Source organism: Lampris incognitus, chromosome 21 (assembly GCF_029633865.1).
Source record: "Lampris incognitus isolate fLamInc1 chromosome 21, fLamInc1.hap2, whole genome shotgun sequence".
NCBI classification, from domain to species: Eukaryota; Metazoa; Chordata; class Actinopteri; order Lampriformes; family Lampridae; genus Lampris; species Lampris incognitus.
The window spans coordinates 16,598,933-16,622,650 of NC_079231.1; the positions used below are offsets into that span (position 1 = coordinate 16,598,933).

General features: G+C 44.9%; 2 protein-coding genes across 2 annotated transcripts in view; both read right to left on the bottom strand.

Moving 5' to 3' along the window:
• Positions 1–23,718, bottom strand: part of cldn10d (claudin 10d) — an 88,033-nt gene that overhangs the window by 13,249 nt on the left and 51,066 nt on the right. The window lies entirely within an intron of this gene.
• On the bottom strand, positions 754–23,479 carry LOC130131508 (X-linked retinitis pigmentosa GTPase regulator-like). The gene is given in 18 exon segments (XM_056301208.1): positions 754–1,420; positions 2,638–2,756; positions 3,772–3,820; positions 3,935–4,138; positions 11,636–11,692; positions 12,964–13,017; positions 13,020–13,058; positions 13,936–14,073; positions 16,260–16,451; positions 17,039–17,163; positions 17,364–17,519; positions 17,840–17,998; positions 19,383–19,532; positions 20,088–20,246; positions 20,475–20,537; positions 22,312–22,404; positions 22,834–22,959; positions 23,417–23,479. Coding segments are annotated over 18 exon segments (2,136 nt in total). The 5' UTR covers positions 23,448–23,479; the 3' UTR covers positions 754–1,198.

The following is a 23,718-nucleotide window of genomic DNA, read 5'->3' on the forward strand; positions in this document are numbered from 1 at the left end:
ACATCGTCAAAGTTCTGCAAAACTTCTGCCCAGAATATTTCCTCGCTTGGTCTCTCGGGCTTCCATATGGCCTTCTCATGCTGCTGCTGGACACCGGTCCAAAACCCTGCAGCTTTCTTTCTCTGGTGGGACCTTCCTGCATGGAGTGCAGTTGCTTCGTACCCTGTTCTACTTGCCTGTATATTGTTTTCTACTCTTTCACTGACATTTCGGATGCGTCCGAGTATTGATCAACGCCAAAACAGTCATCGTTATGGATGGGTTGGTAGCCTCGTCTGCCATCTTTGATATGCTGTAAACAAGACTGTGATTTCTGCAGCGTACTTTTTGCGCCATGTCCTGCCTCCTGCATGCTCTACCCAGGCCTCACCCCTCACCTAAACCAAATGGAGTATTTCCAGTAGGGGAGAACGCGTCTGACACGGACAAGCTCCTGTTGTGTGCTACATGTGTGAAAGGGCAACCGGACAAAGTCCGGACCTGATTCTCCGGACATTGTCCGGAGTTCATGAGAGAAAATGGCTTAATGATGCCACAGAATACGATCCTTAAACCTGTCATTTCAACAGTAAAAACAACAACAAATTGCCCCTAGGGCCTAAGTTGGGCTGTGTACATGATTTGCTATTATCTTCGACTTCTCAGTTGCATGGTTACTACCACCTATGTTAAGTATAGGTTGGTTATTCCTGCAAGCTGAACCAAGAAGTAGCCCAGCAATGCAATCAACCATTGATAATATTGGACCGAATTAATATTAAAGGGTAGTAATTTTTAACTTTCACTGTCATTTTCACTTCCAAATACATGGTTTAGATAATTCGGTTAAATTGAACTTGTTAAAACATATCTGATACTTGTATTCAGTTGCCTCATAAGACGCTATTGTAAAGCTGTGTCCAATGATGGTCTCATATCCAAAATCTCCCAAATGAAGCTGGTGAGTAAAATTGTGATATCATAACCGATATGCATGATGGCAAGAATGACAGAAGGAAGACCCAGGTTAAAACCAGAACTATCCTTTACAGTACGGCGCACAAACAGCACTTCACAAACTGAAAACCTTGTCCCCTGGAGAACTTGTCTGGAATGACGGTGGAGGAGTGAAGCCCACCATTAATGAACACGAGCCCCTTCTGCGTTTGCCTCGTAGGGGAAGCAGTTCTTCTCCCCAGGAGGGCGGCGCTCTTGAGGGTTACAGTAACATACAAGTGCCGGAGCGAGCTCCCCTGATACCAGAATATGGCGCTCTTCGCTGTGGGCCGGCTGTGTTTGTCTCCAAGTTGCCCGTCTCTGGGTTTGAGGAGGAGGGGCCTCTTTGGGTGGCTGCGTCCCCATTGACAGCGCTCTCAGCAAGGGCTTGGTCCCTCTCCTCCACCTGCTTGGATTTGGAGGACAGCCGCCTGAAAAGGGAGAGCTGAGGGGGACAAAAGAAAGAATTGGCAGTGCAAGAGATGAGTTGTGTCCCTTGTCTATTCTTTTTTTTTCCTCCCCAACTGCATCTGGCCAGTTACCCCACTCTTCCGAGCTGTCCCGGTCACTGCTCTAGCCCCTCTGCTGATCCGGGGAGGGCTGCAGACTACCACATGCCTCCTCTGATACATGTGGAGTCGCAAGCCACTTCTTTTCACCTGACAGTGAGGAGTTTCGTCAGGGGGACGTAGTGCATGGGAGGATCACACTATTCCCCCCAGTTCCCCCTCCCCCCTGAACAGGTACCCCGACTGACCAGAGGAGGCACTAGTGCAGCGACCAGGACACATGCCCACATCCGGCTTCCCACCTGCAGACACAGCCAATTGTGTCCGTAGGGATGCCCGACCAAGCCGGAGGTAACACGGGGATTCGAACCGGCGATCCACGTGTTGGTAGGCAACAGAATAGACCACCACGCTACCCGGATGCTCCAGTAATGTTTTTTAGATGGAAGGAGGGAGAACAGAACATGAGCGGGGTGGCTGGTGTCCTTAATGATATTTCGGGCTTTCCTTTTGCACTGAGTTGGTGAACATGTGATGAAGTTGTGGTAATTCCATGTAAATGATTTTTGCTGCTGTCTTTACAGTCCTTTGTAGGAGTCTGCAGTCCTGAGTAGTCAGGCTGCCAAACCACACTGTTATACAGCCTGTCAACACATTCTCCATGGTACTGCCATAAAAGTTCATAAGAGCTTTGGTACTAATACCAAAACTACTGAGATGTCTTGGAAAATACAGTCTCCGCTGTGCCTGCTTGAGGATAAGTTGGCGTTGAGAGACCATGTGAGGGTGTCTGTGATGTGCAAACCGAGAAATGCAAAACTGCCCACAATTTCAACAGATGACTCACTGATGGAAATAGGAATGTGATTTCCTCCGATCTTTCTACAGTCAACAACGATTTCTTTGATATTTGCATTGTTTTTTAACTCAGTGTTTATTATCATGGAACCCCGATTTGGTTAAATTTAAATTTGGATTTGGGGTGGTGCATACAGAGTCTGTGTTCACAGTATTGTTCAAAAATGTCCATTTAGCATGCAGCTGTTCCTCCCATTCACGTTCACAGATTTAACAAGATTTGACTGGATAGCAGCCAATGTTTAAAGAGCTGATAGCTCAAATATTTAGCAAGTTAAGTAAGGTTTGCTCATACCTTCCTGCTGGGACCTGCTGGGCCCATTGACTCGTCTTCAGATGCCCCATTGGCTGGTTTGGTGCTGATGTCAGTCATTTCTTCAGCTACAGTGCCGGGCTCATCCATGATTTCTGCTGCTGGTTAATGTTAGAGATATGGTACTTTAAGAGGTAGTGATAACTCATAATAAATTCTACTTAGAAATGAGACCGTATCATACATTCACTCTGAGGATGAAAATCTGTGATTTCTTATTCCTTCAGGGTAAAACACACAACTACTAACCCCTCCTCGTGATTTCAACTCGTTTTCCCCTTTTTCGAATGGTGAATGGGACAACTGAAACGTCTTTACTCACTAGATGAACTTCTAAGCCTCTTGGCATATTTATTTATTTATTGCCCCTTTTTCTCCCCAGTTGTACTTGGCCAATTACCCCACTCTTCCGAGCCGTCCCAGTCACTGCTCCACCCCCTCTGCTGATCCGGGGAGGGCTGCAGATTACCACATGCCTCCTCTGATACATGTGGAGTCGCCAGCCGCTTCTTTTCACCTAACAGTGAGGAGTTTCGCCAGGGGGACGTAGCGCGTGGGAGGATCACGTTATTTGCCCCAGTTCCCCCTCCCACCTGAACAGGCGCCCCGACCGACCAGAGGAGATGTTAGTGTAGTGACCAGGACATATACCCACATCTGGCTTCTCACCCACAGACACAGCCAATTGTGTATGTGGGGATGCCCGACCAAGCCGGAGGTAACACGGGGGATTCGAACCGTCGATCCCCCGTGTTGGTAGGCAATGGAATAGACCACCACGCCACCCGGACGCCCTAGCCTCTTGGCATATTTAAAGAGTAACTAAACCCTAAAGGTTAAAAACATGTCAGGCTGGTCTTGGTACTCTGTGATGTTAGCATAGCAAGGTAAACACAGCTGCAACTAATAACATTCATAATGGATCTGTTTGATTTACACATCTATCAGCATAGACAGACAGACAGACAGACAGACAGACAGACAGACAGACAGCACTAACAACTGTCAATAGTACCGTCAGTGCTGGTCGTTTGGTACACCTACATCCACCAGAGTAAAGGATGTAGGTGCTGTATCATGTGTTGTTTAATAAACCAGACCTAACAGTTCACTAACCTTTCGGTGCTCCATCAGGGACAGATTCTTCCTTCAGCTCCTCAGGCTTCTACATAAATACCAGACGTTACATTTTGTTGGTTAAAGTAACATTTGCTACGTGAGATCATAAAGTAAAGCTTGCTTCCAAAGGTGGGTGTATCCTGTTTGAAGGTGTATTTACGGGACTGTGAGAATCTGCTGCCGATTTTTCCGTTGGGCCATTCAAACTCTGCAAGGACGGTCCCTCCATCTCCGTGGGTTGATCATCCTCCGCATCATTCCCTTCTTCTTCTTCTTCTTCTTCTTCTTCTTCTTCCTCCTCCTCTTCCTCCTCCTGTTCTTCTTCTACCTCTTCATCATTACTCTCTTCTTCAGCCTCCATATCCTGAGGAATAAAAACAAAAAATTAGACATGCAAAATTGATACATTTCATGTCAAATGAAGTTTATGTGCAAAACTGAGCAAGGCTTAGCTAACACTCATTACTCCAGTAATGTTGGGGCAATAAAAATAAACTACAATAATATGAGTTATACAAAAACTAAATTAAGAAGTCTAAATTTCTAGGACACGTAGAGCACATTTGATATACTACTGGGTATGAAATGGGAGCAAAGGAGGTGGTTAAAAGATTTCCCTGGGTTGGATTGTTTACTTGCAATTCAGCAAATTCAGAAAAGTGGATTTTCCTTAAAATCCCCTTTTTCAAAGGATGGAATTAGAAGAAAATTTAAAAAGGTAGGAAACTGCCAGAGAATGTACAAACTAATATGACTGCACAGGAAATGTATGTTCCTCCCAAATAACAATACAAAGCTAAACTAGAGAATACAAGGGGGGGGGGGTATGGATGCTGAATTCAACACCTACGTTCACAATTTTTGCCTTGCATAGTTATTTGGACAGAAATCTAAATGGAGGCTGGCTCCATGTCAGAAATGCCGTGTAGATTAGAAATTTATCAGCCAGTCAAATTATCCCAAAATGTGGCTTTTGGCTGGCGTTTCTTTCCCACCATGATTACATCCATTAAAAGACTTTAAAATATATATGTTTCTAGAATTAATGACAATTCCACTTCCACAATATTTCTCTTTAACTTTGTAACTTCACTGAACTGAAAGTTAAGTTGACCACCAACCCTGGGACGTACTCTACACTGGGCAGGATAGAAAGGGATTGCAAAGGGGGATTAGCAAGACAAAGAATATGGCATGATTTAAAGTACAAAACAGGTCCCACCTGCTACCGTTACCAGAATGAGAAATGACCCAATTTCCTGAATGAAACGGGAAACGTCATCTTCTGCTGCCTTTCTACGTGGTGGATGTCAAATAAACCTGGAAATATCAGCTATCCAACATACATGTTTCTCATATCTCAATATACTTTCTCTTTAATGACTTAACAAATGTTTACTGCCCTCTATTTTTTTCTTCCAGCAATTGTATTATTTCTTTTATGTATACAGATATTAAAACATCAACAGCTAAAACCCAAGCCAAAACAACCTGGGTGCAAAAAACAAACAAAAACAAAAAACACCATTGTGCAGTTGCCACGTGTCACCGCCAGGGGCAATAAATCTGACGAAAAAGACCATCTTCAGGATTGCAACTTTAAAAGCGATTACTGTTTGCTTTCATTAAAGGTAGAACGAGTAGGCCTTTCCTAAAAATCATTATGCAGACTAATACAAAAATATCCCGCCTCAATCATCACTTATGGCCCACTAGACGTGTGTGGCGGTGTCTGTACCTGCAGAGACCCTGTCTGTCCTCTGCCTGTATTTCCTGAGTTTGGTGCGCTCGGGACGTTTCTGGGCGTCAACCTTTGGGCTGCGGGACTATAAAGAGATCGTAAGCGCGCATCCAAGAGGAAGTTACCACAAAGGCGGACACAGCGCCGAAAAGACGCAAATATAGTGAGACGAAACGCCACACGGGCAAAGCCCCAGACGACAGTGACCCTGGGGTTGGCTTTCACCCCCTGGCGAGCACTGAAGGAGAGGATGGGGTCATGGGGATGAAGAGCGGCGCGGAGCTGGCCTGTCCACCGGCATGTGTTCTGGCACCTGCGGTCAGGGGGCGTGTCCTGCAGGTGACGTTGAACCAGGGGCGGGGCCAACGTTGAAAATAAAACCGACAAACCCTACTCGTTCAATAAAACTTCCTTTTCTATATCAATAAATTGGTCTGTGCATCTTGGTTCGTATGACATCTTGTTTTTAATGCTGTTATTTTCCTAAAGAGGTCTCGATAAAGCTAATTTAAAACGACTTAAAATTGACTTGTTTTTCCATTCACGTGAGAATGTTACTATGTAAAACAGGAGACAAATATTTTCGTGATCTCTCAAAAACGATTTATTACAAAAGACAGAAATTAAGCACAAAAGGGTGACATTTCATGAAAGAGACAATCTTAAGACAACTCAGAGATGAAAACCCCATGTGCTAACAGAGGAACCACTGAATACTGTCAGTCATGGATGGCCTTTCTTCCCACTGCACCTGTACCAAGCAGCAGGCTCAGAGGTTGCTAATCTGTTGAAATGGTGGGGAGTTCTGCTCATGGCTCGCCATCGTGTCACCAACAGGACCATAACTCGCCTATCACGCCCAAAACGAACCAAATAATGAACTATAATGCTTTATAATGCTCTGTGCCAGTACAACATGGCAAAGAACACTTAGTGGAGGAAAAAAAAGCGACGTCTTTGGCCCCAAAACACCAATTTCTAGCTGCCAAACAAAAGAGGTAGACAAACTTATATTAGTATCACCTGGATGGATGAAATAAAAAAGTTTCTCTAATTAAACATCATAAAATGAGCCTGCAGAACACATTCAATACTTGCTCTAAATTAAACAATCAATTTAGTGAGCGACTACATGAAGCCCAATTGACCGGCACAGGCACTGATGGTGATGTTCAACCAAGTAAATGTTATTCCAAAAAAAATAAAAATAAATAAGTAATGGAGTTGTAGTGTGTAAGGATGTAAGGAAATATAAATACGCTTGAGTATCAATTCAAAAACTGCATCAATTTGATTACTTCACTGTGTAGTTTTAATAGCTGACCACTAGGTGGCAGGTGCCGTGTTGTTAACAGGGCTGCACAGAACCACCACTGCGAGCGTTGCCAATGACACCAGCTATGACTGATTACTCTGATTGGATTTTCTGTAAGATATTTTTGACAAAACATTGCAGTATATTGCAGCACCAACATATACTGAGCAAAAATTTAAATGAAAAATTATTTCAAAGATTTTATGAAACCGAAGTTGATAAATAGAAACCAATAAAATAAAAGTGATTTATAAGGTAGTTATTTATCGATTTCCCATCATTACGGCTACAAATATACCTCAGTTGGTCACAGATACCCCCCCCCGAAAACACAAGGTGGGGAGGGGGGTCATAGAACAGAATTACAAGCCAGTATCTGGTGTGACCACCGCTTGCCTCATATAAAACGTCTCCTACACATGTAGCTTATCAGGTTGTTTATGGTGGCTTGTAGGATGCTTTCCCACTCCTCCTCAAAATGGTACACACTGTCGTATGCACTTGTCCAGAACATCACAAGCATGCTCAATGCGTGACGTGTGGTGAATATGCTGGCCGTGGAAAAACTGGGACATTTTCAGCTGCCAAATATTAAGTACAGATCCTTTTAACGAGTGCATTATTATGCTGAATCATGAATTGATGGTGGCGGATGAATGGCACAACAATGGGCCTCAGGATGCCATCCCAGTATCTCTGTGCATTCAAATTGCACCCAGGTTCTTTGTCCCTACAATATGCTTGCCCATACCCAAGTCACTCTTTCAACAACATTGGCATAAGCTAACCGCTCACCCTCACAGCACCATACACGCTGCCCTCCATCTGCCCTATACAGCTGAAAGAGGCATTCATCGCGAAAGAGCACCCTTCTCCAGTGTGCCAGGGGCCATCGGCAGGGAGCGTTTGCCCACACGAGATGATTAAGCTGCTGTACAGCATTCTCGAGTCGACCCTGGTAAGGACATCGAGCACACAGAAGAACTTCCCCGTGACAGTTTCTGACAGTTTGATCAGAAATCCTTCAGTTTTGAAAACCAACTGATTCATCAGCTGTCTGTGTGGCTGGTCTCAGACGGTCCGCAGGTGCAGAATCTGGACGTGGCGGTCCTGGGTTGTTGTGGTCACATGTGGTCTATAGTTGTGAGGCCAATTTACCTTAATTCCAAAACCTTTGAAGAGACTCTGGAGGAGGCTTATGGTAGAGAAATGTACATCCAATATCCAAGCAATGACTCTAGTGGATATTCCTGCAACCAGCATGCCAACTGCACAATCTCTCAACATTTGTGGTATCTCTGGCATGATGTTGTGCAGCAAAAACTGCATATTTTTGAGTGTCCTTTCATTCTACTCATCTTAATAAAGACCTGTGGGATGATCATGCTGTTTTAATCAGCACGTTGATGTCACACCTGTCAGATAGGTGGATAATGTTGGCAACAGATGAAATATGATGAAATAAGATGAAATGTACACAAATTTGTATGCAAAATCTAAAAATTCAGCTCATACAGCGCCTAGAAAAAAAACCTGGGATTATTTACTTCAACTCATGAAAAATGGGAACGAAAACAAAAGTGTTGCGTTTAGATTCTTGCTCAGTATGTATCGCAATATAATGAAGCTTGACACTTCGTATTGCAAATATGCTGCCAAACACAGCCCCAGCAGCATGACGAGCACGATTTTCTACACCAGATCTTGAATAACTTTGTCTGGAAAATAAATGTAAGGGGTTCATGTTGGGTCTTTCAGTTATGTGCTGGCATCATTTCAGATTGAGGTACTGAGGTAACACGTCATCCCAAAACTCTTCCGATTCCCCTGCACTCTGATGTTTGACCCCTGACGGACGTTTACTTTTGGACACAGATTTAGTGCTTTGTCTTTGGGCTCTGGCAGACGGTTTTCTCTTTTTGCTGACTTCTTCCTCCTCCTCTTCAGCCTCCTCCTCTTTCTCATTCTCTTGTTCTTCCTCCTCACCCTCTTCCTCCTCTATCTCTTCCTCCTCCTCTTTTTCGCTCTCTTCTTCTTCCACTTCACCCTCTCCCTCATTCCTATTTTCTTCCTCCTCTTCTTCATTCTCATTTTCCTCCTCTTTTTCTTCAGTCTCATTTTCCTCTTCTTCATCCTCATTTTCCTCCCCCTCATTCTCATCCTCTTCATTCTCATTTTCCTCCTCTTTTTCTTCAGTCTCATTTTCCTCTTCTTCATCCTCATTTTCCTCCTCCTCATTCTCATTCTCTTCATTCTCATTTTCCTCTTCTTCATCCTCATTTTCCTCCTCCTCATTCTCATCTTCTTCATTCTCATTTTCCTCCTCTTTTTCTTCAGTCTCATTTTCCTCTTCTTCTTCATCCTCATTTTCCTCTTCATTCTCATCATCTTCTTCATTTTCTTCCTCTTCTTCGTGCTCATTTTCCTCATCTTCTTCATTCTCATTGTCTTCCTCTTCTTCATTCTCATTTTCCCCCTCCTCTTCATTCTGATTATCTTCCTCTTCTTCATGCTCATTTTCCTCATCTTCTTCATTCTCCTTGTCTTCCTCTTCTTCATTCTCATTTTCCTCCTCCTCTTCGTTATCCTCTTCCTCTTGCTGGTCTTCCTCCTCTCCTTCCTCCTCCTCTTTTTCATTTCCCCCATCTTCTTCTTCACTCTCTTCTTCATCTTCCTCTTGACTTTTCTCATTTTCACTCTCTGCATCTCCCTCCTCCTCCTCTACTTCCTCTGTCCCACTCTCCTCCTCGCTCTCTTCCCTTACCTCAGATGACTCCACAGATTCATCCTCTTCCTCTACTTCCTCTTCTGATTCCTCTTCGTTGTTTTCCGATTCGCCTCTCTTGCTTGCTGTCTCGCTGCTCGATGCCTCCCCACTTTCCTCCTCCTCTATGCCACTGCCCGTGCTTTCTCCCTCACCTGACTCCTCCTCACTTTCTCCCTTGCTCCCTAGTGTCCCGCTCATCCCTCCCTCTTCTCCACTCTCCTCTTGCTCTATGGCCTCCGATTCGCTTTCCTCTCCCTCTTCTGTCTCTGATCCACTTCTCTTCTCTACTGTGTCGGTCTCCTCTCTTTCACTAACCTGCTCCTCTTCCTGCTCTGGCTGTAGCATGGCGCTCTCATCATTGTCCTCAGCTTCTGAGGCCAACTGCCGCACCACACGGCGTTTGGCCCCTTCCTTCTCACTCCCACTGGATCGCTGCTCTGACGCACTTTTGAGCCCCTCTTCCCCTTCTTCTTCATGCTCCTCCTCTTCCTCATGTTTGGCTGTTATTGTGCCACTGTCACTACTGTCCACCTCCTCCTCACTCTTCCCTTCACTTTGGTCGTGCTTGTTTATCTCTTCCTCCTGGCTTGCTTCATCTCCATGGGAACTACTATTGCCCGCATCTGGACTCTCTGGTGCAGGTATGATATTGATGCTGACGGTGGTTCTCCTGCCTGGTTCAGCAGTGGAAGATTCGGCATCAGACTCCCCGCTCTGCAACAAGTGGGACCGGGTTGCTCCATCTTTCCAGATGGCGTGATTTTTTTCAAGACTGGATCTGTCGGATGCCGAACTAAGCGATGCAGATTTGACAAGACTTGAGGATACTACCTCTCTGACCAGTGTGGACCCCGCTACAACAGAAGCCAAGTCTGTGAGCAAGTCACACTTGGGCGTCGCTTCTCCTGTTTGTTCAATATCTGGTTGTGCCATGGGTTTAGACCGAGCATCTTTTATGGACTTAGCCTCGTTTTTGTTTTTCTCATTATTTAACTTCTTGTGGTCTTTCGATGAGACTATATTTTGTTGGGATTGGGAGGTCTTCTTGGCCTGGACTTTGACTTGGGAAAGTGACTGAGGACCTGCTGGCCTCCTTTCATCCAGAGCATCACTTAGATCAAAGGCTGTGGGGTTTGTGACACTTGTCCCTGGTGAGCCCACTTGCTGACCACGCACGATGACTGGTTTGTTTTTCAATTTAACAAGTTTTTCCGTAGTCTGCAGTTGCAGAACTTTCGCAGATGCAGATTTGGCATCAAGCCCCGAGAGAGTCTTTTTGACCATCGACCCTTTACCTTGTGTGGAGGTCTTTGTGTCCCCTGGTATAGAGCCTGAAATTGGCTTCCCAACCTCCTTCCTACCAACTTCTATCAGCTGACTTTTAACCTGGGTTGGCCTGAGCTGTTGTTTGGTCTTTGCTTTGCTAATGTCTCCTAGGTTTGGAGGCATATCTTCACCAGCTCTATGCTTCACAGCAGTGGCTGCTAACTCCTCCATCGCCATGATTAAGTTCTCCTTGCCTTCTACATTGCTTTTCAACGGCCAGCCCTTTGCCTTTCGGTGGCGTGGGCTCTGTGCTGACAGGGAATGATCCCTTTGACTCCTTAGGTGCTCAGTGGGCAGCGCCCTTCGCAGGGTGAGATCCTCCCTTTTATGGGAGAGGGAGGTCGAGGTGACGTGACCCTGCTTCTGGAACTTTCTCTCCCCTTTCTGATTCTCTTTCCCGCTCCCCCCTTCGATGGTCTTACCATGCTTACCCTTCCTCTATCCCAGCCACAAGAAAGCAAGAAGAAGATGACAAGAAAAGAATGTATTAGAGTGGAAGGGGAACATGCAGAAAATGAAATAAGGAGTCACAAAAAAATAGCGAAACAGAAACAAAAGACAGTAGGAAATCAGAAACATAACTGAGTAATGGAGAAGAAAATGGACAGAAACTGAGCAATCCAATTGCTAAGTTGACCTGCAGTTACTTCAATGAAATGTGTGCGTAATTTGAACAAGTGTACATAGCGTATAGTGGGATGAGCCGAGTTACCTTCTGAACAGGGGACAACAACAGTTTGTCACTGGGGTCCAGCTTCATTACATGTGTCTATAAGGAGGAAAAAAAGTTGGAAATAAACAATATCTAACAATATCTAATATCTTCTTTTTGATATTCACCAACAAACATGCACTGAAGAGAAATCTACATCCCCCCCTTTTTCTTCCTAGTTGTATCCGGCAAATTACCCTACTCTTCTGAGCTGTCCCGGTTGCTGTTCCACCCCCTCTGCCGATCCGGGGAGGGCTGCAGACTACCACATGCCTCCTCTGATACAACAACAACAACAACTTAGTTTTGTATAGCGCCTTTCAAGGAACCAAAGGACGCTTTACACAAGATGAGAGAAAAAAAGAAAAAAAAAAGATCCAAAGACTACAGACCATAGTGGTCTGTAGTCTTTGGATTCAGTAGTCTTTTCAAATTGTCCAAAGAAGCAGTGTTGCGGATCTCTGCTGCAACAGAGTTTCAAAGGGTGGGGGCTGCCACACTAAAGGTTTTACCCTCAAACGTCTGCAGCTGATGTGGGGGATGGAAAGCAAGCCCGTGTCAGTGAACCACAGATTCCGGGACAGAATATAGGGGTTGAGGAGGTCTGATAGGTACTGAGGGGTAAGGGCATATAGGGGTTTATAGGTGAGGAGGAGGATTTAATAGGAAATGCGGGATTTGACCGGGAGCCAGTGAAGGTGGACAAAGGTGGGAGTGATGTGTTGTCAGGGCTTGGTGCGGGTGAGCACCCTGGCAGCTGAATTCTGCACATACTGAAGCCTGTCTAGGGCTTTGCTAGGTACCCCAGACAGGACTCCATTGCAATAATCAAGACGGGAGGTGATGAAGGCATAGATGAGGGTCTCTGCCACGGAGTCTGAGAGTAGTGGCTGGAGTCTGGAGATGTTTTTGAGGTGGAAAAAAAGAGAAGCAGATATGGTGATGGATACATGTAGAGCCGCCAGCCGCTTCTTTTCACCTGACAGTGAGTGAGGAGTTTCGCCAGGGGGATGTAGCGTGGGGGAGGATCACGCTACCCCCCCCCCAAACAGGCGCCCCAACCGACCAGAGGAGGCACTATTGCAACAACCAGGACACATACCCACATCCGGCTTCCCACCCGCAGACACGGACAATTGTGTCTGTAGGGACGCCCGACTAAGCTGGAGATAACATGGGGATTCGAACCGGCAATCCCCGTGTTGGTAGGCAACGGACTAGACCGCTATGCCACCCGGATGCAGGGTAGACAGCATTTAAAGGAAAATGTCTTTCACTTGTACATGTTAGAGCATCTAGAACTGGATGAAGAAGAGGTCATGTCTCACCATGTTAAGGAAATCTGTAGTATCTCCCAAGCCTTTGACACTGTCAGTATCGGTCAGGCTCTCCACAACGCTGTCTGTCTCACCACGTGTTTGGTCTGCCGGGTCAGAAAACACGACAGCGTTTCAGTCCACTGTTTTGGTCATGCAGCCTCCCAGTTCTTCATGCACTTTGAAACTCAAATCAATTTTAATTAACTGCAATATAAACCATATGAAGACTACAATGTTTACATATTTCTTCTGCATTTAACAACCATTGATTTTTTTTCTTTTTAATTACTGCTTTTTGTGGCATTCTGAAAAGGCTTTATTTGACTGGTGGTTCGTGCAAACATCCTATTTGTGGGTGTTACAACTCTACAACTTGTGAAAAAGCCATGCTTTTATATGACATGCAACACAAGAACCCAGCTGCCAGCGGTCCATGTTTCCTCTGACCACAGAAACCTCATTTCAGCCGCCTCGCTTCTTTGACTGACAGTGGGGTGGCAACAGATGTAGCCTATTGTCGTGAGCCACATTGTACTTAAGCAGTCACTATGGTCGTAATGTTACTGCGTTTCTCACATATTTGTACAGAAGCAGTGGAGCAACTGATAGCAGACAGACAGAAACGAAAGATATTCTGGAAAAGTTTCTAACAACCTAAAACTACTTTCATCCAATCATGAATCTTCATGAATGCTTGGTCCACTAAAATGCAAGAAAACCCTTGTCAAAAACCTGAGTGTGAAATACGCCCTCATATATATTAAGTGAAATCTTCTGGGATTTCCCATGGTCGAAGAATTCAACACCAAATCGTAAATCCTGTGCCAGATATTTCAAAAAAAGTACAACTTCGCCTTGATCTGGGGTAAAAATGAGGGGGAGGAGGCGAGGGAGGAGGGAGGAAGAGTTGAAGGTGGAGGTGTAGTAGGTACCCTTAGGGATTGACCCTGCGTTCCTGTGTTGGTGAGTGCCGTTGTGCACCTTTCTGTGGGCCAGCTCTGGTGGAGGTAGTCTGGGTGGGATGGTCTGGCTGGACACAGGCACCGGAGGGTTGAGGGTGCCGGGCATCCTGGCCGGCAGGGTGCGAAACATGGTGCCAAACTGGTCCGGAGATCGTTCCTGCGATGTAAAATAATAAGAAGAAGGGTAATCACATCTTCGAGGGACAGCTCAGGTTAGACGGTTTGGAGACAAAGCAAGAGAGGCAAGATTGAGATGGTTTGGACATGTGTGGAGGAGAGATGCTGGGTATACTGGCAGAAGGATGCTGAATACGGAGCTGCCAGGGAAGAGGAAAAGAGGAAGACCAAAGAGGAGGTTTATGGATGTGGTGAGGGAGGACATGCAGGTGGCTGGTGTGACAGAGGAAGATGCAGAGGATAGGAAGAAATGGAAACGGATGATTTGCGGTGGCGACCCCTAATGGGAGAAGCCGAAAGTAGCAGTAGTAACAGTAACTGTGTGTGTGCATGTATACATGTGTGTGTGTGTGTGTGTATACACTCACTGGCCACTTTATTAGGTACACCTTGCTAGTACCGGGTTGGACCCCCTTTTGCCTTCAGAACTGCCTTAATCCTTCATGGCATAGATTCAACAAGGTACTGGAAACATTCCTCGGAGAGTTTGGTCCATATTGACATGATAGCGTCACGCAGTTGCTGCAGATTTGTCGGCTGCACATCCATGATGCGAATCTCCCGGTCCACCACATCCCATTAGTGCTCTATTGGATTGAGATCTGGTGACTGTGGAGGCCATTTGAGTACAGTGAACTCATTGTCATGTTCAAGAAACCAGTCTGAGATGATTCGAGCTTTATGACATGGCGCGTTATCCTGCTGGAAGTAGCCATCAGAAGATGGGAACACTGTGGTCATAAAGGGATGGACATGGTCAGCAACAATACTCAGGTAGGCTGTGGCGTTGACACGATGCTCAATTGGTACTAAGGGGCCCAAAGTGTGCCAAGAAAATATCCCCCACACCATTACACCACCACCACCAGCCTGAACCGTTAATACAAGGCAGGATGGATCCATGCTTTCATGTTGTTGATGCCAAATTCTGACCCTACCATCCGAATGTCGCAGCAGAAATCGAGACTCATTAGACCAGGCAACGCTTTTCCAATCTACTATTGTCCAATTTTGGTGAGCCTGTGCGAATTGTAGCCTCAGTTTCCTGTTCTTAGCTAACAGGGGTGGCACCCGGTGTGGTCTTCTGCTGCTGTAGCCCATCTGCCTCAAGGTTCGACGTGTTGTGCGTTCAGAGATGCTCTTCTGCATACCTCGGTTGTAATGAGTGGTTATTTGAGTTACTGCTGCCTTTCTATCAGCTCGAACCTGTCTGGCCATTCTCCTCTGACCTCTGGCATCAACAAGGCATTTTCGCCCACAGAACTGCCGCTCACTGGATATTTTCTCTTTTTCGGACCATTCTCTGTAAACCCTAGAGATGGTTGTGCGTGAAAATCCCAGTAGATCAGCAGTTTCTGAAATACTCAGACCAGCCCGTCTGGCACCAACAACCATGCCACGTTCAAAGTCACTTAAATCACTTTTCTTCCCCATTCTGATGCTCGGTTTGAACTGCAGCAGATCGTCTTGACCATGTCTACATGCCTAAATGCATTGAGTTGCTGCCATGCGATTGGCTGATTAGAAATTTGCGTTAACGAGCAGTTGGACAGGTGTGCCTAATAAAGTGGCCGGTGAGTGTATATATATATATATATATATATAGCGTTTCCCCCCCGAAACCGTCAATGGTGATGTGAGTGCTCAACTAATGAGGAGCAGAATATCCTGTATCCATGTTGATATACGTATATATATATATATGTGTGTGTGAAGTATACACATATGTTCAAGAGCATCAGTGTCGTTGTGACAAACTGGTACTCTAAACATGGTCCCACTGCACTCTACACATTCAAGTCTTTCTCCAGACCTGAACTTCTTGATTGGACAATAGGATTTTGATCAGTTCAATATGATGTGTTCTGATTGGGGCTGGGTGGACAGTACCGTCAACAAGCCCATTATAATCTTGGCTGAAGATCATTCTACACTAAAACAAGACCCATGTATCAAAACTAGGTATGGAGCTGCCAGGGAAGAGGAAAAGAGGGAGGCCAAAGAGGAAGTTAATGAATGTGGCGAGGGAGGACATACAGGTGGCTGGTGTGACAGGGGGAAGATGCAGAGGACAGGAAGAAATGGAAACGGATGATCCGCGGTGGTAACCCCTAATGGGAGCAGCCAAAAGCAGTAGTAGCAGTCGTATCAAAGCTAAGAACTCACCCTTTCTCTCCTGCGAACCCTGGCGGAGAGGCTCTGTTGTAGGGTGGAGGTGGCGGAGGAGTCCCCTAGCAGCTCTGTGTAGGACTTTTCCAGGGCGTCCTCTGTCATGTCATCTTCCTCAAGGGTGACGTCGCTGCAGCTATGGTCTCTCGGCTGTGCCACTACCACCATGTGACAGCCGCCACATGACGCCTGACATTGTGGAGATACACACAAGACAAATGTTTGGGCTCCTGTTCTGAAAGAGGGGCTTCCACTGACTGACATTCACCCTCTACATCTTCACTACAACCATAACCCCGGATTGCAAACTTTGCATTATCCTCTCCTTGAGCCTAAAATGGCAAATTTTCAAAGCGAGGACCAGCAAAGGGCACACCTGTTATATCTGATTTTTTTTGTTGTTGCATACTCTGTTTAACTCTCCGGAGGCGGAGCCAGCTAGAGCAGCGCCCTGGGGGCAGGTAGGGTTAAACTGCTCAAGGATACACTGACACGTATGATAGTATGGGAATCAAATTTGGACCAGCCAGCTTGGGGATTACCTTATAAACCACTGGGCCACCTGGGCACCCGTTTACGTTCAGGGCTATATACAGGAAAACACACAACACTGGATAGTATCCCCTCTACTTCACTCTGTCTGACATCTCTCTGATAGACCTGAAGTTTATGATAATCGTTGTAAGATGCGAAAATTAATTAAACCATTTGACAGGCAGTTCGGCTAAATCTGGAAGAAAAACTAAAAAAAAAAAAAATCCAAGGTGTTCGCTCACCACCTGGACGCTGTACTTGAGGAAACGAGGACAAAGTGTTGGCTTGAACTGGTTGGTGAAGTTCTCCTCACCCAGGCCGAGCTTCCCATGCCTCCCATCTCCAAACGTGTAGAGCAGACCACTGTCTGGAAACCCCAACAACCGCGTGTCACTAAATTCCTTCTGGATCAAGGTTTTGTTTGGCGAACTCTACTATAACAGTCCATTTCCTTAAGAATCAATGCTTTTGTGTTTGTGTGCTTGCACATGTGTGTGTGTGTGTATGGTCTTTTATGAACACAGCAACTGATGAGGACAATGTTATATATTTGTGTGTTGTGTGAACCTGTGATGACAGCAGTGTGGTTCTCCCCACAGGCCACTTGGCAGACTCGTCCTTTCCTGAAGTGGTCGACAGGACGGGGCAGGCGAGCCTCAAAGATGAACGTCCCGTGGCCAAGCTGGCCAAACTGACCCAGGCCAAACGTGTACACGCCGTCCTCTGAGAGGGGCAGAGGACATAAAGAGAGGTTTTCAAAAGGAACCCTTTTTCAGTCTTTATACGGCATAGTGAATTCTACGTTGTAATAAATGTAAGCATTAGAGCTCCACAACTGATCTTGGAAATCCGTTTAACTCAAAATCACCTTAACAGCCAGGGTTTTGATAGATACCAAAAGTTTAATAGGATTCTTTCATTTCTCAAACTGCTGTAACTGATAGATGTCCACAACATACAGACAAATAAATGAAAACGTGGTTTTGATGACGATGGTGCAACTCTGCTGTGAATCTTGTATTATCCATTCAGCCTCGGTATACCTGTAAGTGCCACGGTGTGCCCTCCTCCACAAGCCACCTGTGTGACCCTCTCCTTGATGCTCTTTACCAGCTGTGGTACCCGGTGTCCGGTCAACTGCTCGGTGCCAAGCCCCAGTTTACCACTGTCCCGCTCCCCAAATGTGTACAAGCCCCCATCAGCTGACCAAGGAAAAAACAAGAAAGAGAAAGTAAATAAGAGAGGCAAAGTAGTGATTTTCAAGGTTGCATGAACTATTACTGCAAAAATCCAGCCAGATTCTAGTAAATTCTTTCAAAAGTATTCGGTGAGCCATTTTGGTAGTTTATATCTGCCACTTTGTCTGATAACCAATCATAATTTGCATGTGTGATTTCATCCTTCTAAATCTAAAGTCACCATCGAATCCACTATACTGGCAAAAACCAGAAAGTTCATGATATTTATGGAGACATTTTGAAACGAACCGCTCACTGCGGCCTTTAAAGCTGCTACGAGGGGTGCCCGGGGAACGTAGCGGTCTATTCCACTGCCTACCAACACGGGAATCTCCGGTACAAATCCCCATGTTACCGTCAGCTTGGTTGGGCATCCCTACAGACACAATTGGCCGTGTCTGCGGGTGGGAGGCCGGATGTGGGTATGTTTCCTGGTCGCTGCACTAGCGCCTCCTCTGGTCAGTCGGGGCACCCGTTCAGGGGGGAGGGGGAACTGGGGGGGAATAGCGTGATCCTCCCATGCACTATGTCCCCCTGGCGAAACTCCTCACTGTCAGGTGAAAAGAAACGGCTGGTGACTCCACATGTACGGGAGGAGGCATGTGGTAGTCTGCAGCCTTCCCTGGATCGGCAGAGGGGGTGGAGCAGTGACTGGGACGGCTCAGAAGAGTGGGGTGATTGGCCGGATACGATTGGGGAGAAAAACGTGGAAAAATCAAAAAAAAAAAAAAGCTGCTACAAGAAGTTTTTTGATACCTCCATATGACCAACATAAGCAAATGAGACCATCAGTAGGACGATTATATGATGCTATATAATGACACTACCAGTAATTTCCAGGTCAGATTTCCCCCCAAATCTGACAAACCGAAATATGGGACATAGAATTGATGCAGACCACAAATAGAGATACATCATGTATATCTTGCATAAAGCTGTTTTTCTGAAACACCACCTCAAAACAAATGCTGGGGCAGAGTGCAAACCGGGTAAGGCTGAGTCCTTACTGCAGCAGCCTGAGTTCAAATCCAGCCCGGGCCCTTTGCTGCATGTCATCCCTTCTTCTCTCCCCTGCCTTTCCTGCCTCTCTGGATTATCGCTATCTAATAAAGGCGGAAAATGCCAAAAAATAATCTATAAAAAAAAAAAACCCAAATGCATGAGCTACCAGAGGGTGAATGAAGATCTTTGTGACAATGAAGTCGTTCTTCTGTGAAACACTACCACTTCTGTCCAGAGCGTTATGCAACGTCAGCAAACATCCCAAACTCCTTTTGTAGCAGCTTTAAGATTATATCAAACTCCTCAAAGCCAGACTATAGGAACGCCATAATGGAAATATGCTCACCTGTGACAAAGGCAGAGTGGTAGTACCCACAGGAGACCCAAGCAATGGACTGGCCCACATCGACCTCCTGCGGGGTGGTGGCGTTACTCTCTTTTCCCAGGCCAATCTGACCCTCTGTGTTGTCGCCCCACATGAACAGCTCACCACTCTCTAGGATGGTGGAAGGGGAGAGTCAACGAATGAATCCAAACTTTATTTCCAAAAATACTTCATAGCTGTTTTGATAAGCACTATTACATCCATCATTCAATATCTCTAAAATGGACATCTTGATATTAAAAGTCATTCATTTGGTAGACCAAAGACAAATATAAGGTATAGCTCTGTGGAAAGTACAAAGTTTAGGTTTTCTGCTATTTGTCCTTTTTGTATGTACAAGTAGCAGGGTGCAGTTTTTCAAATCACGATAACCAGATGGCATGTAGCTTGGATGGCATTATGTTGGAAAAAGAGGTGAAGTCAGGTGACTGGTGAAAGGGGGAACAGACAAGGTAATTTTGCCAATTTTAAAGGACGTAATTACTGCATGGAAAGGGAGAATGCATGGGAATCTCTGTCTCCACTGTAACTGGAAAAACCCACTGTTTACCACAAGCACACCTTAATGTCAGGTGTAAATTCAATCCAGCTAAATCACATCAAGAAGCCGTTCAAATAAGAGATGTGTTTTAATTGAGCAGTGTAAATGGAAGCATTGGAACTCACCAGTGAGAGCAGCAGAGGTATTTGAACCAGCAGCGAGCATTTTGATTGGACGACGCGAGCTGAAGAAATTGACCAACTGGAAGGCTGTCCTCTCCTCATAGTTGCCAAGGCCTAGCTGACCCTCATTGTTCCCACCTGTAGTATATAGGTTTCCCTGAGCTACACACACACACACACACACACACACACACAATTATAGAGAGAGAGAGAGAGAGAGAGAGAGAGAGAGAGAGAGAGAGAGAGAGAGAAAGGGAAATGAACAGACAACCATTAAATCAGAAAAATGGACAAAGAAAGCACATTTGTGCACAGAAAACAAAAAAAAACAAAAAATTGATATAGTACAAAAATCTACCTTTTAAAATAGCATCGAAATTAAATACTAACCTGTATAGATAATTGTGTGATTTCGTCCACATGCCACAAGCCGCACTTTCTCAGACTTCAGAGCTGAAAACACAAGCAAGAGACTTTTCAAATAAATATATAAATATCTCAAATGAGCATTTTCATAACAAATAGCATGATGGTTGTCCCTCTCGAAGGCCAGAGTCTATTTCTTATTTGAATGTTAACCTTTTTCCCCCCACTGCTGCACTATTTTATGAATCATCCCATCTTCATCAAGGAAAAAGATTCAACCTGTAAATCATGCTTGATATTTTACAAGTTTTGTTTCTTTAACCTGCTGTTGTTTCTCTTCATCAAAATATTTTTGATGATTCTTCAAACCATCAGATCAAATTTAATACCAGATTAAATCAGAGTTTTTGGTAAAGTGTTCAAATGTTGTGTTTCTTTGTTTCTATAGAAAAAAAAATCCCAATATACTTACTATGCATGCAAATGAAGCTGGTTTTGTCTAATTTGTCTAATATATCATGTTAGCCCTTCACTTGCTCTATATAAAGGCTATTTTGCATCAGAAACAGTAACTAATACAATGAGACACTCCACACATCTACACCAGCCTGAGAAATGCTGTAATGTAATGAGCATATTTCACAGGCAATTAACCAGTCATCTTTCCACTGTATTAATGTACCATGCTGTATTTATACCAGTACAATACAGTTTTACCATTCAGTTTCTTTCCCAGTTTGCTCAGTTACAATGGAGATGTCATAAACATGCTACTTAAATACCTAAACCAACCTCTTGGTGGCCCACACTGGCAGGACTGCATGTTAGTTTCTGAGTACAGATCCTACCACAGCTACTCAGTGTTCCAATTGAAAATCAAAGGGTACCAATAACGAACCATCACCATAGTAAGGTCAGCATGGGTACAGGATGGCTCTGGTTCAATAGGAAAACCCTATAAACTACAAGCAATTTTAGCTTCTCTCTTTCTTTTGTCAATTCCTTCTTGCTCTAGATTAGGGGCGATTATGGACCCTCCAGATTAGAATTACAGCAGTAACAAATCTGGGGATTATCACATGGCGAGGGCACCTACTCTTGTAATATTCTACTGTGCTTCCTCACTATTGCAAACAACAGACATTAAAAAAAAAGCTCCTCCAATGAGTCAAGCAGTTCCCAACAAATTAGACTATACCAACATGTATCTCGACGCAAGTTTACAATTTTATGCATTTCTGAGAACAAAGACTTAACATGTTAAGGAAAAGGTCAGTCCCTTTAGTTGTGCCTTGTCAACAGAATAGAAATGGCTGCTGTTGGGATCAAAATAATACAGCAGCAATTTTTTTTTTCAAAAATGTAAGGATTGTTTTTCTTTTCATTTCTGCCCATGTAAAAACATTTCAGATACTTGTTTTTAACTTTGCCATTGTCTTTGTGGTCTTGTGGATTTGATCGTGGTTAAATGATGCAAGCTCCTCGGTTGCAGTATTACATTTATCGGCAAAAAGCCAAATGCTGTTAAGATCTGGCCTGCTATATTTTTCTACTCTGCTGCCTATTTTAGCAGGTAACAAACCACGATTTGAAGGGTCTGTTCTACATATCTAGTAGACTGATATAGTGATGTCGGTCAGTATACTGGGCTACCCTTAGTGACCAGTAAATCCTATTAGCGTGTGATGTGTTGACAGTGAAATCTGGATTTCTGCCCTTCTTTTGTTTTTTGAGGCTTCAGCGATATCTGCTTTTGAGGGACTCCCTCTTGTCTTACAAGAGGCTGAAAAACAGCTTGCGGCGACAGTGCTTCAAGAAAATTGACTCCCCTTTCTTGAGAGACAGCTATTTCTATACCAACCTTTCACACAAGTGGGCTTGTTCATACTTGTTTTGGATCCCAGTCCTAGCTGGCCCCAGTTGTTACTGCCAAACATGTAAAGTTTTCCATTTTCTGTGGAGACAAGGAGAGTAGCAATTGCGAGGGACAATTGAGTTATATGATGCAACCCCCCCCCCCAACAGACATATCAATGCTGCAGAATAACAACATAAGCTGTGGCAACGTTAAAAAAAAGAAAACAGTTAAACTGCTAGAAAAATCATCATGTATAACAATTTGTGTCACAACTGTTAAGAAAAGGCATTGTGGTTCCCTGTTAGGGTTGGGAAGTCTTAATTTTACACATGGTAACTGATGTCACTGATGCAATAGAGATGAAATGTGCTTTAGTCAAGGAATCTTTAACTTACAGTGTAAACAAACTAAATGGGAGCCTTTACGTCAGTGATTGGCTGTGCGTGTGTGAGCACACAACTGCTGTGTGCGTGTGTGTGTGTGTGTGTGTGTGTGTGTGTGTGTGTGTGTGTGTGTGCCTCTTACCGGTTACCAATGCTGTATGCTCGTCCCCACAAGCAATTTTGAGGGGCACATCACTTTTAAGCCAAAATTTACTGGGGATGTTGTCTGCAAACTTGCTCTTCCCGAATGTGAAAACTGCTCCCGATTCTGCAACATAATTCAGACGCGTTTGGGGGGACATGAACAAACAAACTTTCGCATTAATGAATAATATCGGCGGCGTTTACTGACGGCAAGCTGAGAATAAAAAAAACAGAAGCAGAACAACGCATATCGACGAGTTCAAGACTAGCTTGGAAGTGGTTTTGTATAGTGCACGTTTTGACTTGGAGAACCGAGTTAGATTTCAGCCAAACAAATATACTCTGAATACGAGAATATTTGCTTTCTACTGAGATTTCTCTCACTCTAGAAACTTCCAACTCCGTTTCTTTCGCTTTGCCCCCCCCCATCTCCTTTAAAGCCGAACTACAGCTAGCAGCCGAGCTAACGCCAGCTACCTGGAACATCGACCAACTAGCCGGGTCGGCTCATTTAAAAAAAAAAAAACAAACATGTGTAGGCGTAAATGGGAAGAATAAGATGATGCGGTTAACTGCGTTACCGGGTATCTCGTCCTCTGCCTCCCCTGCCATCTCTTCCCGAGTAATCGGCTTTGCTGGCACAAATGCCGCTGTTGTTACGGGCGTGTGTGTGTGTGTGTCGTCGTTTTCGTTCACGGCAACCCGGAAGTAAACAAAACTTCTCCAAGGCTACGAGGCGGACCACGTGACGAGGAGACGTATCACGTGGTTTCACGCCAGACACGCTGTTGACGGGTCGCGCAAAATCGACCTTTCGGGGGTTTCTCTCTCTCTCGTCACATTTGTCAAAAATGCAAACCGTGTATTTGCTCCACCCGTGTTA